Here is a 16,403-nt window from a genome sequence, read left to right as displayed (position 1 = left end):
TAAATAGCAAAGATGAATGTGTAATTACAACAACCATCAGACTTTCAAATTCCTGATTCCCGAACATACAACCATTAGAATATTCATAAGCTTGGGGGCACGGATCCCCTCCTCCCATGCTCGCCTCCTCTCCTTGCCTTTCTCTTCCCCTTTCCCCGGTGCCACTGCAGGGTCTCTCACCTTTTGCATCATTCATGGCCACTTGCTTCTATCACCAGGACTCAGTTGGTAAAAATTTAACAAGGGGGTGGAGGGGACACTTCCCATTTCCAACACTCGTTTCCTTTGGGATCTGAAGAATTTATTTTATTTTTAAATAGTGAAAGAATTATCCCTCCCCGCCTGCCTCCCCAGCTCTGTTTCCCTTAATAACCCCATCCTGGAAGGTAAAAGTGCCCTTAAACCAAGGTTCGCCCTTCTCACCTTTCTTCCCAGGTCCTGCCTGGGCTCTCTGGTCTCAGAGGTCAGCCCACTGTCTGGGGATCAAGCCCTAGCTCCTGTGTTGTCCTCCTTGGAGATCCTGTCCTTCGGGGATCCTTACCTTCTCTCCTACTCCTTCAACTGGCTCAGTGAGAAAGGGATGGCAGCGGGTCAGTGCCCCACAGAAAGAGAATACCTACACCAAGCCCCTGGCTCAGTCCCGGAGTCCTGCTGGTCCAGCGTCTCTGCCCTGCTTCACTTCAATAAATTAAGCATTTACCCTTAACAGACAGCTGCCACCACCTATGTGGGAGTCCCCTAAGTCTCCTCTTGGGGTTAGCAGGGGGAAGAAAAGAGGCAACTTTGAACCAACTCACTCTCTCTCTGCTCCTCTCCTTATTAAACCACCCAAAGACTGAAGCCTTAAAGACAGAAGAATATTTTATTCAAATCATGTTGACCCCCGCACTCCCCCTTCTCTGGGGCAGCACTTTAACTCTTTCGAACCAGATAAAGTCTTGGCAAGCCAATTTGCATACTTGGCTCCCCAGCCAATCCCAGTCAAGCAGGCAGTCTTAATTTGCATCAGGTAATCAGGCAGTTGGCAGTCTGGACGCCCAGGTCTGGAGATGATCAGGATGAGGAAAAAGGGTAGACCTGTGCCCCACGGAAATAGGGGAGAAAACCTACTTTTCCTTTTTTGTGTGTGTGAGGAATAATGTGTGCGGCTCGGCTGAGGTGGACACCACCTCCGGAGTGTGGCAGCTTTGATGCCAAAACAAGCCAGAGATGGGGGATCCAAAGATTTAGAGCCTAGAATACCCCAGAAGTAGGGGAGAAAGTAAGGAGTCACTGTGGTTTAAGGAGTTTTTCAAGACCAGCCAAATTGAGGGAAGACTCCAAGGTAAGCACTCAGAGCTCCATGGAACCCTCCCCAGACAATCTACACTGCACTCTGTGGTCAGTCACAGAGCTCTAAGACCTGCCACCTTACCCCACCCCGCCACCTCCTAGTGCACGGCATTTAGGGAGGCATTTCTTGAGCCTCACCTCGATCCGCCCTGCTGCAGTCTCAAACTCTCTGTATAGTTTGCCATGCATGAATATGCAGAATAACTACTGTAGACCACCCAGACATGTTTGCAAAGGGCTTCTGCTGCCACTGGCCTTCTGTTCCAATGGGGAAACGGGCTCCCCTGTCCCACCCGTTAAGTACTATCCACCTGGAGCTGGGCATTGCCTAACGCAGATCTGCCCAGCTCACACTTCACCATGGGGGTTCTTCAACAGTGCTGAGAAGTGGCCCTGAGTCAGAGACTGCTGGAAAGGTGCAGAGAAAGATCACCTCACTGGTGGTTTCAATTTGCTTCATCAGCACCAGGATTCAGGGCATGGGATTTGGCATCAGATAAACGTGGATTAATCTCAGCACTATCACTAACTAGCTGGGGGACCCTAGCCACATATTCAAATGTGAATTTTCTCACCTGAAAATGAGAATAATGATACACACTTCCCAGGGTTTTTGTGAGGATTAAATGAAATACTGAATGAAAACTGCCAGGAAAGCAGTTCAGGCACAAAGTAAGCACCTAATAAATGAACTAATTAAACAGACACGCAGGCTTAGGTGCTAGTCCCCTTCCCTTCCTGCCTTCTTCTCATGCCCCTCCATTAACCCCTTGCCCCGTTACAAGGAATAGCTTTGGTCTTCTGTCTCAGCCACCATTGTAATTTGTCCTTAATCTGGGAAACCATTAGGATTCTCCAAATTCTAACTTCATAGAAAAAGTGTTCATGAGGATAGGAAAAAGTTAAGAGGCAGTGATGCTGGGAGGATGACCAGAGTCTCTGAATCAACTGATTTCAAACTCCTGACATTTATGAAGGTAATTCTTTAGCTAAACTGTAATCTTATGCCTAGAACCCAAATTCTCCTCCAACACCCATTCTCCGCATCACCTTCATCAAATACACACAGAAGCTCTCATTCATCCTTTAAGTTACCCTAAACTTTAGTCTTAATCATGTCTAAAAAGTAACTTTTAAAGGCATCAACCCCCTCCCCTCCTCATCTGCCATGATGTCTATTCATCTGATGTATTCATTATGGGAGCAACAAGGTGGCACTTCAGGATTGGAGGGGGAGGGTGAGATGACCTGTCAAGCCTCTTCTTGAGTTCCATAGGATGCTAAGACACTGAGAACCGGTTCCAGTTGGGTAGGAGGCTCAGGCTGATGGGAGGGACGAGCTTTTGGGTCTCAGCCTAAAAATGGGCCAACACCGAAACTCCCTCAGACGCTGTAACCCTTCACCTGTCGGACAGCACTTGCCGGGGTGAGTGAGAGAGGTGTGGGGTGGGGCCAGGCTCCTCTGTGTTATCTCAGCCAGAGACTGAGTAGGCTCCTTGCCATCACTCCCTTCCCTGGGGAGGCTCAGCTTCTCTGTGTAAGAGCCCAGACACCAGCTGCAGACCCTCACCTGCCCCACTCAGCACCATCACACCCTGAAGTTAATCTTGGCTTGTCCAGGAGCGGCCCCTCCTTAGACATCTGTGAACCCCTGGGAGGAAAGCTCGAGAGGCAGCGTTCCCCCCAGGCTGCAGGCTGAGGGTCCTGGACCTCCTGGGACCAGGCTACTCTGGGAAAGCAGAAGCCATCTCTCTCCTAGCATCCATCTTCATGTTCTCGGAAGGACGGGAGCTCCCTCTGGCTCCTCCCTCACATACCTGCTGATGGTGGCGCTTCCACTGGGAGACTTCAAAGGACCCACCAGCCCCACTTCTGAGCCAGCCAAGGCTCCAACTCTCCACCAGAGGAGACTTCTCTCATTTCTTCTCAGTCCCACCATCAGGCCTTCCAACCCAAATGCTATTCCTGAGCTCCAACTGGCACCCGTCCGTGAGCCTCAGCCCCTCTTTCCCAACCTTGGTGGGGAACAGCCCACAGTGAGGAGAAAGGCAGAGAAAGAGACACCTGGGGCAAACCAGGTGTGCCCCCGCCAGCTGGCTTCCCACTGCTTTCCTTTGTCTCTTATCTGCCTCCCTAGCTGGCCGCCTCTGGCCTACTTCTCTGCCTGTTTTTTGTCAGGGAGCAGGGTGCCCTTCCTTGCTGCGGAGGCCTTGTGTCTCGTGACCTTCTGCCTGCTCAGGTCTTTGTGCTTCCAGGTGAGAGATGTTCTATAAAGTACAAGGCGCGAAGGCTCCAGACAGACCTGAATCATGGCTCATACCCAGGTTATCAGAGCAAGACAATGGGGTTGACTCGGGCTGGCCCCAGTGTGAGTGGAGCCTTTAGAGTGGGGGACCTGGGAGCAAGCCTATGCTCTAGTTTGTGTGCTCCTGTTCCTCCTCCTTCCTCCATCCAAACTCCTCCAGTAAATCAATTAAGGAGGAGACCCCAAGGGCCCAGCCCTGGGAATTCACAGGAGAAGTGCTGGGAATCAAGGTCAGTAGGATGTAGGATTACCGTGGCAGGGGAAAATGGGACTCAAAAGGGACCACATTTCCCAAAGAGGATCCTGGACTAAGGGACCCTAAAGAGGGACGCATCATGAGATATTCCACAGAGGGAAGAGCAATCTCCTCCACAGACCCCACAGCAGGGTGCACACTGCAAGACCCTACAAAGAAGATCTTGAACCATAAAGGCCACCAGGAGGACCCAGCAAAGACAGCCGTCCAATAGAGACCCAGTCAGAGAGACGGGACAGAAAGTCCCAAACTCAGAGACCTCTGGAGGTGCCACTGAAGGGGAACCCTCAGACACTACAGAGGGGCCAAGACCCAGAAGCTGCACAGCGAGGCCAGGTAGCCCTGAGCGGGGAGTGGGCTGGGGAGGGAACAGGCAAATGGAGAGAGATGAATTGGGGAATCTACCCCAGTTATGTGGAGACCCCGCCTTGAGGAGTCGCCCCACCTGGGGTTGAGCTCAGTCCCCCCCATGTGTTGGGAATCCCTGCTCACAGGGACAGGGTGGAGAAGGTGTCTGGGCTTCTGAGAAGCATCAGCCAAGAGCTCACTCCCGGGGAAGGCATAGGGGGCTGGGCCCTCTCTCCACCTCATCCTCTGGTGCTCTCTGCTCTCTGCTCTATCCTCTGAGGCCCCAGGCTGCCTCCCTGATGGGTCCCAACTGTCCCACCTCCTCCCACTTCTGCAGAATGGGAGCCTCCAGTAGACAAGCAGGTGGAAAACCCCCAGGAAGTCTGTGATCTTGATGCTAAAAAACCTCCCATCCACTGCTAAGCCCACCTTTCTGAAGAGCCTTGCTCCCATTCAAACCCTGGCCTTCTCTGCGGGAAGCGAAGGGGAGAGCACCTACCCGGGATCTGCCCGAGGTATGCCCAGTTTAGAAACAGATTTTCCTCAGACTCTGGATGACACCCAGTTGGATGGTTTCTTCCGCCTCACCTAGCCCTTCTGGCACGTCCTGGGGAGCCACTCAGCGCCAACATCTCACTGCCAGCCTGCCTCTCACTCAGCCCTGCCGGGAAACAGCATCTGGGGAACTGGGCACTCAAGGTCCCTCCCTCCAGGCACTCACTGATGCTTGTTTTCAGGCTGGGGAGGCCTCAGACCTGCTCTGCTCCTTGGGGTGGGTCTGGAGAATTGCCTCCTCCCTACTCTCCCAGAAAGGAGACCAGGTAACAACATTTCCATCAACAGCCCCCAAATCCTAAAGAAAGATCACTGGGTCCTGCCCGCTTTGAGAGTAAGTTGCTAGGTTAGAAATGGCCAGGTCAGGTACTGCTTTCTTCACCTGTTCTTTGCTCAGGCCCTGTGACCTCCAGAAGGCCCACCCTAACACCAAGCCCCAAGCCAAGCCCAACCTGGCTGCCTGGCAGCTCCTGCCTTAGCCCAGCTGTGGAAGGAGGAACAGCAAGGTGAATGGCGCGGCATAGGCACTCCATGCCCACCTCTCATTCATTCATGCAGGGAAGCCTGACTCCCGCCAAAGCATTTGCATCTCCTAGATTTCCACCCCTTAGGGAAGGAAGGCATGGGACATGGAACCTAGAGGATGTGTCTGTCACCATTCCCTCTCAAACACATGGGGTATGGCCCCTGCCCCAGGGGCACCTCTGTAATTGCCCTACCTCACCCACTTCTCCTAAGCCCCCCAACCACATAAATGTCCGCTTTGCCTCTATTTCACACATATGCCCAGACACCAGCACCCGGCATGTGGACATACACATTTCCCTCACTTAGGCACTACCAGGTCCACACCCCTGACTGGATGAGTGAACCACCCATCCCTGCAGCCTCCTGAGACTATGACAGTTCAGCACACCGACGTCCCACACGACTGCCACTCCCCAGACCGGGGACTTCGAAGCCCTCCCGTCCTCCACCAGCCCCCACCCTTTTTCTTTTCCAGGGTTTCTTATCCCAGATCCCCTCCCTTTAGTCTGCAAACACTGACCGGCACCCACCCCAGGACAACCCGCTATCCACACCGCCCTCTCCTGGCCGCTGGGAAACAAGCCCCCCCTCCCCGACCAGAACGCTGTCCCTCTCCTTCACCCCTGCCCACACGCAGTGACACCTGTCAGAGCTCATTCCCTCCGCCCCTCACCTGTGTGCATGGACTCCAGATTCACCATCCTGCCCCAGGTGGGGCCAAAGCCAGCGCCCCCCCAGGTCCCTCGCGACTGCCCCAGCCGGGCCCCCTGCGAAGCCAGCGTCTCCTTCCTCCAGTCCCCGGCCGCCGCCACCGCGGGAGCCGCTGCCGGAGCCGTCGCCGCCACTGTCGCGCGCTCCGCTGCTCCGGCCCGGGCAACACTCGGCGCCGCCAGGATTGCCACACTCCCCAGGTGAGCTCGCGGCGCGGGGCGGGGGCCGCCGGCCACGCCCCCTGGCAGGAGCCCCGTGCCTGGCCCCGGGCCCATGCAAAGCAGCGATTTGCATACATGGAGCTGGGGACCTGGGGAGGGGGGCCGAGGGTGCTGCCGGGGCGGGTCTCGATCCTGCGGAACACCTGCCTGCTCCAACCCGGCCTAGCAGCACCTCCTAACCGCGCCCGGAGTGGCGCGAACTCCTGGTCCTCCTCGCCCTTTTTAGGAAGCCCTGGCGCGTTCTCCAGCCTGAGCCCGAGCTTCCTTCTGGACAGATCCCGAAGTGTAAGCGCTTCAAAGAAGCTGGAGTGTTTGGAGAAGTCGGGGATCTGCTGGAAAGAATTCGGTTTTGGAATCTCACCTCTCAACCGCTTACCAGCAGTGTGGCTGGGACAAGGTTCTTCACCTCCCTGAGCTCATTTAACTCATCTGTAAAACAGTGCAGGTGCTAATCGGGTTCTCTATGAGGCTGAGCAAGTGGCCAAGCTCACCTAGCCCCCATGGCATCCTCACAGCATTGTGGGATTTAGAGGGGGTGCGGCTTATTATTAGCACAGTTTCCAGGTGCACACAACTGCTTCCTGCTTGCCCCTCCCTGTCTCCTGCCCCAGGTCCCAGGTTGCTGTGAGGCTGTACGAGAGGATGGATGTGGAAGTTACCAGTGTCCAGGCTTTTGGTGACAGCCACCTTCCAGAGCTGGGAAGTGACTTGCTCAAAGGTGCACACTTCCCTAGTGACACAGCCTAGCTGGAATCAGGTCTCTGGACTCCCACTCCACTGCTCTTTGTAGCACCCACCATAGGCTCATCCCTTTCTCTTCCGCTCTTCAAGTCCCAGCAAGTGGTTCTGTCACCACAGGATGGCCTGCATGGCTGTGTGCAGACAGGACGGCAGGGCCTCGCTTTCCTTCCCAGACAGGACTCATGAACGCGTCTTCGCCTTAGTCCCACGGGCTACTCCCCGCGCACAGAACAGGTTTTGGGCTTTCCTGCCTCTACACCTTGTTTACAGTGTCCTTTCCCCCTGGCACGCCCATCCCACCATGCACCCCAATCATTCCCACGATAACAACTAGCATTTCATGTGTTTTCACTGTGTGCCAAGCACTGGCGTGACCAACACTTGAGAGGCATCTTTCCTGCCTTCAGTTCTTGTTTAGTCCTCAAAACCTGTACATTGTACTATGATTACTGCCATTTTATAGATGGGGAAAATGAGGCTTAGAGAGTTTAAGTTCCACGTTTTTTTTTTTTTTGAGACGGAGTCTCACTCTGTCACCTAGGCTGGATGGAGTACAGTGGTGCGATCTCGGCTCACTGCAACCTCCCCCTCCTGGGTTCAAGCAATTCTCCTCAGCCTCTCGAGCAGCTGGGACTACAGGCGCGTGCCACCGCGCCCAGCTAATTTTTGTGTTTTTAGTAGAGATGGGGTTTCACCATGTTAGCCAAGATGGTCTCGATCTCCTGACCTCGTGATCTGCCCACCTCAGCCTCCCAAAGTGCTGGGATGACAGACGTGAGCCACCGTGCCCGGCCTAAGTTCCATGTTCTTAACAGCCTTCGTGGCAGGTTCTGAGGGCCTTTTCTTAGCTTACCTCCTGGTTGGTAACCGATCAACTGTTTCATTCTATTGCCCCCACCCAGCACCTAGAACAGGGCTAGGCACAAAACAGGTATCAGAAAGTGTTCCGTGGGTGCTAGAGGATTAGGCCCCAGAGGATTAGGAAGCATTTAAGTGCTTCTTCAGATCCACATACGCCACCCTCCCCAGTCAGGATGGACCACTCCCAGATGGACCTCCCCTCTCCATGCTCCTGAAAAGAAGGGAGGAGAAAAACTTCTTGTTTCTTCTGGATGAGGAAAGAGACCAGCACGGCTTATTGGACGTCCAAGGGTGTGCCTCTCAGGACACTCAGCCTCTGTTCCTTCCTTCCCTCCTCTTCAACCCTCCCCCAGCTCCCATCCCCTTCCGGCCCTTTCTTCTCCTCCCCAACTCTAGGTTTGGCCCCTTCCCTGAAGTCCATTTCTTACCTACAACTGTGCTCACCTGCCACCATTCTGGAAAAATGCCTGCACACAGTTTATATACCCCTGTGTGCTTGTTATTTCCATATCTTGATTTGCATATTATTTGCATGGCCATGTGCACCGAGGGTCTCATTCTCTGACCACCTTATCTGGGGTCTGTTGCCCTTTTTCATGTGCAAAGTCACCTTTCTTCTCTGGGCTTTAGTTTGCCAAAAGCCAGAGAGGCCCATATTTGATAATTACGAAGGGCCTTCTGGCACCAGCAGTCTAGGATTCTGGGGTTCTGAGGGGAATGGGGAGATGGAGTTCTTGTGGGGATTGGGGTGGGAACTGAGGCACGGATAGGACCTTGGAGGCTCACAGTTGGAGGCACAGCTTTGGGTTCCAAACTTGGGGTGTGGAGGTGGGAGGATGAACAGGTCAGAAGGGGCTGAGTGGGGAGAGGATAGCAGATACTGCCTCGTATTCATTCATTTACTCATTCACTCAGTAAATACAGATTGAGTGCTTCCTACATGCCAAGAACTGTGCTCCATGCTGAACATACACCATCTTATTTTAGTCAGTGCCACTTTAGATGGAAGGTACAATTATTAGCCCGCGGTTACAGATGAGAAAACTGAGGTTCAGAGAAGTAAATGCAGTTAGTAGACTACAGAGTTGGTATTTAGACCCAGGGCTGCCGACCCCAAAGCCAGTGATTTTAATCCTGCCCTCCAGTTTCTGAACCTAAGCTTCCCCTTCTCTTATCAGATAATGAGGTATAGCGAACCTAGATATCATTGAATCCCTCATTTGAGGGACCTGAGGCCCACAAGCAGGGGGACTTATCCTAGAAAACAGAACAAATACATGGTTCAGCAGAGACCTTTCTACTCTTCCTATTCTTCCTTCACATGCCCTTCCTGAGGCTTAGAAGGCTGGGGTGCCCTCCAAGTCCCATCTGCGTATGGGGGTGAGGAGAACAGCGAGCAATCTTTATTCCTTCTCTCTCTGACTTGCTTACCGGATCACTTCAGTTAGATGAGCTTGGAACATAGAAAAACTCTTTCATCCCTTCCTCCATTCCAGTGCTTGTAGTCCGCATGAAACCAGCTTTCTGAGTCCGGGGCTGGAGTGAAGTAGTGGGGAAAGTGCCAACCCCCCCTGAGCCTGATACTCCATGTCCCCGTTTAGCTTAGGAGAGGAAAAGCTGTGGGGAAGAGAGAGAGAGATAGGGGGTTGCCTGGAGGTTAGAAAGGAACAGAAGAAAGAAAGGGAAAAAGAAGCCAGGGCAGGAAATTTCTGTGCCTTTGGACATCAAAAGAGGTATATGCAAATAAAATGCAAATTAAATGCAAATCATCCCTCCCTCCCTCCTTTACCCCACCTCTCTCAACAGCTGGAGGACTTTTTTCAGAGTAGCAGAAGCCTTACTCCGGGATGCTGTGGGTTTGAAACTGTCAACTCTGACCCCTCCCCAGGCCCTCCTGGGCCTCCTGGAGTGACATCTACCCCCCTTGGCTGCACCTGTAGGGAGTCACTAGCGCCCCAGGCTTCATTTCTGTTTGAACATATCATCAGCTTCTTTTGCTTCTAGGATAGAAGGTCCTAAGAGTCAAGCCTCCTTTCCAGACACAGCGGGTGGAAATGGTGCACAGGCCTGGGGAGGGTACTGTGTGGAGTTGGCCCAAGCCCCCTCCCCACCTCAGCAGAGAAAAGGGACCTTCTTGGCTGTAGACCCTGGGCTCACTCCCATTTCCTGTCCTGTCAGCTGGATTGAGTTGTCAGGCCTAGGAGAAGGGCGGAGAGCGAGGCGTCCTGGAAGGCCACCAAGGAACAAGTCCCTTCTAGCCCTTTCCTTCTGCCAGATGGGCCACAGGGCCCAGAGCGTGGGGGTACAGAAGGGGGTCAGCTCCCTGTCCTTGGATCCATCAAAGAGAATGGATCCAAACTCAGATTCCCCATAAAAGCAGATGGAAGCAAGGGAGAGGCTAGGAAGGACTTCCAGGCCTGTTCTAAATCATACGTCAAAGTACATCTGAGGGCATCATTGCCAGAAGGCTTTTGGTGGAAGTGGGGTTCATGTCAGGGTGACACAATGCAAGGTGTCTTGGGAACCAGGATGAGGTAACTGTGTCTGGGGAGGGCATGGGTAGAGGACAGCAGAGTCAGGATACAGAGCTACTCTCTGCTCTGATGTCTCTAATGCTGAATAGCCTCTGTCCCTGCCCAAGGAACATCTCCCCATACCCAGCCTTCACCCATATTGGGAGGCAGTACACACAAAATCATTGTCCATTTTGCACTTAAAGGTTCAGAATCATGGATAATAGCAACATATATTTAATTTAAAGACAACATAACAGCAACTCTGCTTCCAATCAACTTTTTTGACTTTGAGGCCGGCATTGGGCCTGAGTCTGATCTTTCTAACTGCACCTTCGACAGAGCCCAGCCTCAGTCTCTGCCTTGGCCAGTCCTTTCCTGTCTGCCCCGGCCCACCTCACCCCAGGTAACCCTCCCAGTCCACCTGCACGCTCAAGTCTAGGCCCAGCGCGCCCTCTTGTGGTCACAGGAGCATGTGACCCTGACTTCTGCACCTCTACCTGCAAGACCCTGGAGGTCTTTTCACGGGGGAGTGCCCATCCATGGCTGGCAGGTGCACAGAGGAGGGCCCCAGGTCTAGGCAAGATGGAGATGTTGAATTTAAGTTTCAGACCACCATTGAGTCTTGTAGTCCCTGCTCCCCATCAAAGACCAGACCTCAGCCCAGAACCCCAGTTGGAGTCAGCCAGCTTGGTTGTTTCTGCTCAGTCAACGCAGTGACAGGTGCTCCTGGCTTGTTGGGCTGTCCGTCCTGTTGCTGGACATCTCTGCCAGTCAAAATGTCCTACTTCCTGCACTGCCCTTTGCAGTGATCCCCGTGGGATCAGTGGCCATTCATCCATTTACAGCTGTGTCGGGGACCCACTGGAGCTGCATGGGGCTAGGAGCTGGGAATGTAACAGACACTGTCCCTACCTTCAGGATGCCCATAGTCATTGATGCTTGTGGACCAGTGAGCGGGCAGGTCCCTCATCCGTGGCATGTGCTCTAGAAGGAAAGCACAGTGTGTGAGGGGAACCTGCCATGGGGCACACCTTCCCCAAATCTGGGCACATCGGGAAAGGCTTCTTGGAGAAAGAGACATCTAAGCTGCGATCCCCAGCTAAGAGGGAGAAAGCAAAAGGGAACAAACAGCATATCCCAGGAGGGGGCATGGAGCATTTGCCGAGTCCCACTTAGTATAGACAAGGACTGAGTGTGAGAGGCGCAAAAGCAGGAGCCACGAGGGGGGTGATATTCACATGGGAAGGACCTGGAATCTGCCCTGACTTTGGTGAAAATAGTTCAACCATTTCAGTAACAGATGACGTGTGATACACATCCTAGCTGATTGCTGCGTAGCCTTGAGTAGCGATTAAAAGGTTGGAAAGTGCTGGGGAGGAGGATGCTGGCAAAAGTTGGTCTGTGAAGGAGCAGGGAGAAATAGGGCAGAGGTGGAGAGGGACCTGGTTTTGAGGTGTTTTTAATTTTGCTCTTGATATGAGAAAGAATGTGAATTCTCCAGGGCCACTGGGAAGGAAGCAGGAAAGGGAGCAATGCTGGAGGAAGAGGGGATCATTTCCCCAGAGAGGGAGGTCCAGAGGAGTCGGGAGAAAAGACACGCCGCCCTCAGGACTGGAGGGGAACTGGGAAGGTGGGTGCCAGTGCAGGCCAGGGAGTGGTGAAGAGGCTTCTCCTCTTAAGGCTTCTGCTTTCTGTGATGTAGGAGGGGAGGGAGATGCCTCTCATCCTGCCTCTCCCTGCTTGGGAATCAGGACCTTGTCACAGGAAGCAGGGCTGGTGAGACAGTCACCCCCAAGGGGGATGTGGACACCACCCTTGTGACTGCCTTTCCCTGGCTCCACTGAGAGCCCCTGAGGTCCGACCCTTCTCCATGGAGGTCTGCACTGAATCCCCACCAAGTGAGCCTGCATTTTCCACCCACTTTTACCCTCTTCCCTTCTACCACTGAACCTTCCAGGTCCCCAGCTGGGGCCACTGTGGTTATCAGTCAGGGTCTCTGCAGGAAAACAGAACCAACTTAACTCGGAGTGCCTCTAACGAAGGTGTTATTGACAGAGATGCCAGTAGGCTTAAGGGAACCAGCACCCAGAGAGGAGCGGCACAGCGAAGTGAGTGCAGAAGAGGCAACAGGAGGAGACAGTGGTATGGGAGCCCCGCAAGATCTGGAGCCTTGGAGGAATGAAGCCAGTGCCACAGGTGTGGTGCTGAGGCAGTGAGGAGTGGGGAACTGACGCCCCACTGCTGTCCTGTGCTCCCATCTGCAGTGCTTCTCATCAGCTGAAGCCAGAGGGTGAGGGATCCCAGGTGAGGGCAGAGGAGGGTGGAGGGGAACGACCAGCTCAGCTGTCACCTGGCTACAGCCAATAGCTGACACTGAGAACGAGCCCTGGAATGCTGTAGTGTTTTTCACTGGTCAAACAGCGAACATTTTATGACAATACCAAGCGATGGCAGGTGTGATGATTCATTTTATGTGCCAATTTGGCCAGTCTCTAATACCCAGCTGTTTTGTCAACCATTAGCCTAGACGTTGCTGTGAAGGTATTTTATAGACGTGACGACCTTTATAATCATCTGACTTTAAGTAAACGATCACTCCTGTATTGTGGGTGGTTCTCATCCAATCAGCTGAAGGCCTAAAGAGCGAAAATGGAGGTTTACTGAAGAAGGCATTCTACCTTGAGACTATAACACAGGAATCCCACCTGAGCTTCCAGCCTGCCGCCCTGCGCTACAAATTTTGGACTGCAGGCTGGCCACAACATTAACTTCTGCCTCAGCTGCCAGACTGCTAGTTTGTTAGGATTTTGAGCTTGCCAGACCCCAACATCCAGCAAGCTAATTCTTTAAAATAAATCTTTCTGTGTGTATGTATCTTACTGGTTCTGTTTCTCTGGAGACCCCTGGCTGATACCACAGGAATGTGAGAGAATGGGAACGTTCAGACATTGCTAGTTAAGTGTGTAAACTGGAACAGCGCCATCTGTAGGGTGATCTGACAGCATCTACGATGTTCATGCCTGTGACACAGACAGTTCAGTTGCAGCATCTACAGTGTTCATGCCTGTGACACAGACATTCCAGTTACCTGCTTTTTCTTTTCTTTTTTTTTGAGATTGCGTCTTGCTCCATCACCCAGGCTGGAGTGCAGTGGTGCGATCTTGGCTCACTGCAGCTTCCGCCTCCCGGATTCAAGCAATTCTCCTGCCTCAGCCTCTTGAGTAGCTGGGATTACAGGTGCCCACCACCACGCCGGCTAATTTTTGTATTTTTAGTAGAGACGGGGTTTCGCCATGCCAGTCAGGCTGGTCTTGAACTTCTGACCTCAGGTGATCCGCCCGCCTTGGCCTCCCAATGTGCTGGGATTAGAGTCAGTTGCCTGGTTTTTTCTATTCCTGCCTACAGCCTGGCTTGTAAGAGCAAGTCACAGTAAATAATTCCATTTTCCATCAGTAGCCGAACTGCCAATAGACCATTTGGGAGAATGTTAGGCGATGGGACATGGAATGCCAGTGTCGGGGAAGGCCTCAGAGATAACCGAGTGAGACCCTCTCTCTTATGGGATGTGTGTGACCCACCCATGGTCACGCAGAGCTGGGCCCTGGCGGGTGCCCATGCCCCTCACATACAACGCTGGCCTCGAGCCTTTGGTTCTTAAGAGTGGCACCTTGCCCTCCTTTTTGCCAGAGTCCTTGTCCCCTCATCCACCAGAGCCAGGTCCAATAAAGACCCTGGGGTCCCCCAGCTGTGGCCCACAGTTCCCCCACTGCAGGCCTCCCTTGGCTAACAAGCCTGAAGGGAGAGATGCCTGAAGAGAACCCACAGGAAGTCCACAGTGAGGTCCAAGCCCAGCCCGGGTGAGGTTGTCCAGGGAGCCAGGAACAATTCATCCTCCTGGCTTGCAGCAGCACCAGTGAGGGCTGGGTTTCTGCCCTTCCCGAGGGTGCTTTGCTTACCCTGGCAACGGGAAACCAGGAGCTTCTTCCTGCCAACTCTGGTCCCAGGCAAGCTTTGGACACTCTCCCCACCACCCCCTGCCCACCACACGTTCGGTGATTGCTACCACAGAGACTGGCCCAGCGGGTATCCACACTCCACACTCCTCCCTGGCCCACTGAGGCCCGGGTCCCCCTCCTGTAGGTGAGCTGTGCTCTCTGAGGTTCTGGCTGGCCAACCTCATAAAGCCATTTGGGTTGGGAGAGGGTGTGGAGTAAGAAGGACAGGGGTTGGATCCCAGTCCTGTTCTAACAAGATGTCTGGACTTGAACTTGAGCCGGTTGCACAATTTTATAAGGGAGCCACATCTATAAAATGTTATAGAATCGCTACAAGGAGCCAATGGCCTAATTTATATGAAGGCACTTTGTAAACCCTAAAGTCCGCAGAGAAATGAGCACTGATATTACCTCTCCCAGGTGTTTTACACGCCACAAAGGCCTCCTGTGATGGAGAAGTCTTATCTCAGTATTTCCCAAACAGCTGACCACCGATACGGATTTCAACAAGCTCCTAAGTGATTCTGATGCACACTCAAATTTGCTTTTCAGCAAAGAAGTGACTGTCATGGCAGGATTTCAGGCGCTGTGACAGTGGGGCTGAGGCTGCTGGGCGAGCGCTTTGGAATGGTGGACTCGAGCCCTTGGATGTGGCCCTGTGGGAGGCGTCTACTTTGCAGAGTGTAAGGTCAGTCCGAAGTCTCAGGGAATCTTCTCATCCCCATCTCTGACACTAAGAAGGAGCCAAGGCAGCTGATGTCTGTAGTGACGGTGGGTTTTTTGTTTTGACATTGCTTTTTTAAAAAGCATTATTTTTGGTGACTTGGAAATCAGAAGGGAAGGCATACTGATTTGGGGACACCCCTTCCATCAGAAAAGGCACACAGGAGGTAGCAGGTGCCTCCTCCAAGTATCCCTCGCCTGCCTGGAGCAGTGGCTGGGGCTTGGGATGGGGGCCCTGGCAGAAAGGGAAGGAGAAAAAAGCCTGGGGGGTGACCAATGGGACAGCTCCCTCCTCATCCCCCAGCAAGGCTGAGCTAGTCCTTGAAAACAGGTACAGAAGGGAGGCGTGCTCGCCTGAAAACGTTATCTCCCCGCGGACCCTCAGCTTAACCAAGGCCCAGCAAACCCAGCTCCCTCAACCCTCTGGCCTGCACGTAGGGGCAGTTGCAGCCTGTTCTGGGAGTTCTGGGAGCAGAGCAAAGGGGACCCCCCTGCAAACCCCTTCCCTCTCCAAGGCCTTTGAGGAAGGATCTGACTCTCCCCATCTTTTCCCCGAGAAAGTTGAGTCCCCTGGGGAACCCATGAGACTCTCCCAGCCCCTAAAACACTCCTGCCTCCACCTCACCAAATCGTTACCATCTTCCAGCCTCAACCCACACCCCAACTCTTCCAGAAAGCCTTTCCCAATACATGCAGTCTGCACATCCCTCATCTGGAACCATCCAGCACCCTGCCCGGCACTTCCTATTACAGCCTCTTCATGTTGAAAGATACTTTGGAAGTGAAGAGCCTTCCAGATGCCCGATTTCATTGCATCAGGCTTATAGCTGCAGGAATGTCTGCTTTTTTTCACTAATAGTAGATACTAAGAATGGTTAACAGTGAGCACTATGTGCTAGATGCTTGACATGCAAGAATTCACTTCAGTCTCTTAAGTAAGCTCCTTTTATAGCTAAGGGAGTGGAGGCACAGAGAGGTCAAGCAACTTGACCCATGGCTGCACAGCAGGTAAGTAGCTGAGCCCGGATCTGAAGCGGGGTTCCAATCTCCATCCCATCTCTTGCCTTTGCGCTGGCTATTTCTGACTGGCTTACTATGGTTGCGGCTATGTCTGTCTCCTTGTCTTGGGTGCAAAAGTTTTATCTCATCCTTCTCTAGTAATATCTTCCTTCTCCTCCTTCCTTCCTCAAATGGCTGAGCACACAGTAGGTGTTTTAGAAGTTGTTAAGCTAGGCCACTGCCAGGGTGTGGGGACACTTCTGACACCAGGTGGCAGCATTGGCCAAAAGTTTTCTCCAAACTCTGGGTCTT

At 53.1% G+C, this 16,403-nt stretch overlaps 1 protein-coding gene across 4 annotated transcripts in view; it reads right to left on the bottom strand.

Moving 5' to 3' along the window:
* The window catches only part of POU2F3 (POU class 2 homeobox 3), an 82,651-nt gene extending 76,482 nt beyond the window's left edge, over positions 1 to 6,169 (bottom strand). For 2 of the 4 annotated variants that reach the window (XM_011926969.1, XM_011926967.1), the window contains exon 1: positions 5,998 to 6,109. Coding sequence is in view for 1 of the 4 variants with exons in the window: in XM_011926965.1 (XP_011782355.1) it covers positions 5,998 to 6,025 (28 nt within the window). In the remaining 3 variants the exon portion in view is untranslated. Of the gene's footprint in view, positions 1 to 5,997 lie in introns of all 4 variants that reach the window. The other 2 variants (XM_011926965.1, XM_011926966.1) reach the window with 2 other exon arrangements.
* Between the last annotated feature and the right edge of the window lie 10,234 nt (positions 6,170 to 16,403).

This window comes from Colobus angolensis, unplaced genomic scaffold (genome assembly GCF_000951035.1).
Source record: "Colobus angolensis palliatus isolate OR3802 unplaced genomic scaffold, Cang.pa_1.0 Scaffold7, whole genome shotgun sequence".
NCBI classification, from domain to species: Eukaryota; Metazoa; Chordata; class Mammalia; order Primates; family Cercopithecidae; genus Colobus; species Colobus angolensis.
This window is presented reverse-complemented; position numbering and strand designations above follow the sequence as displayed.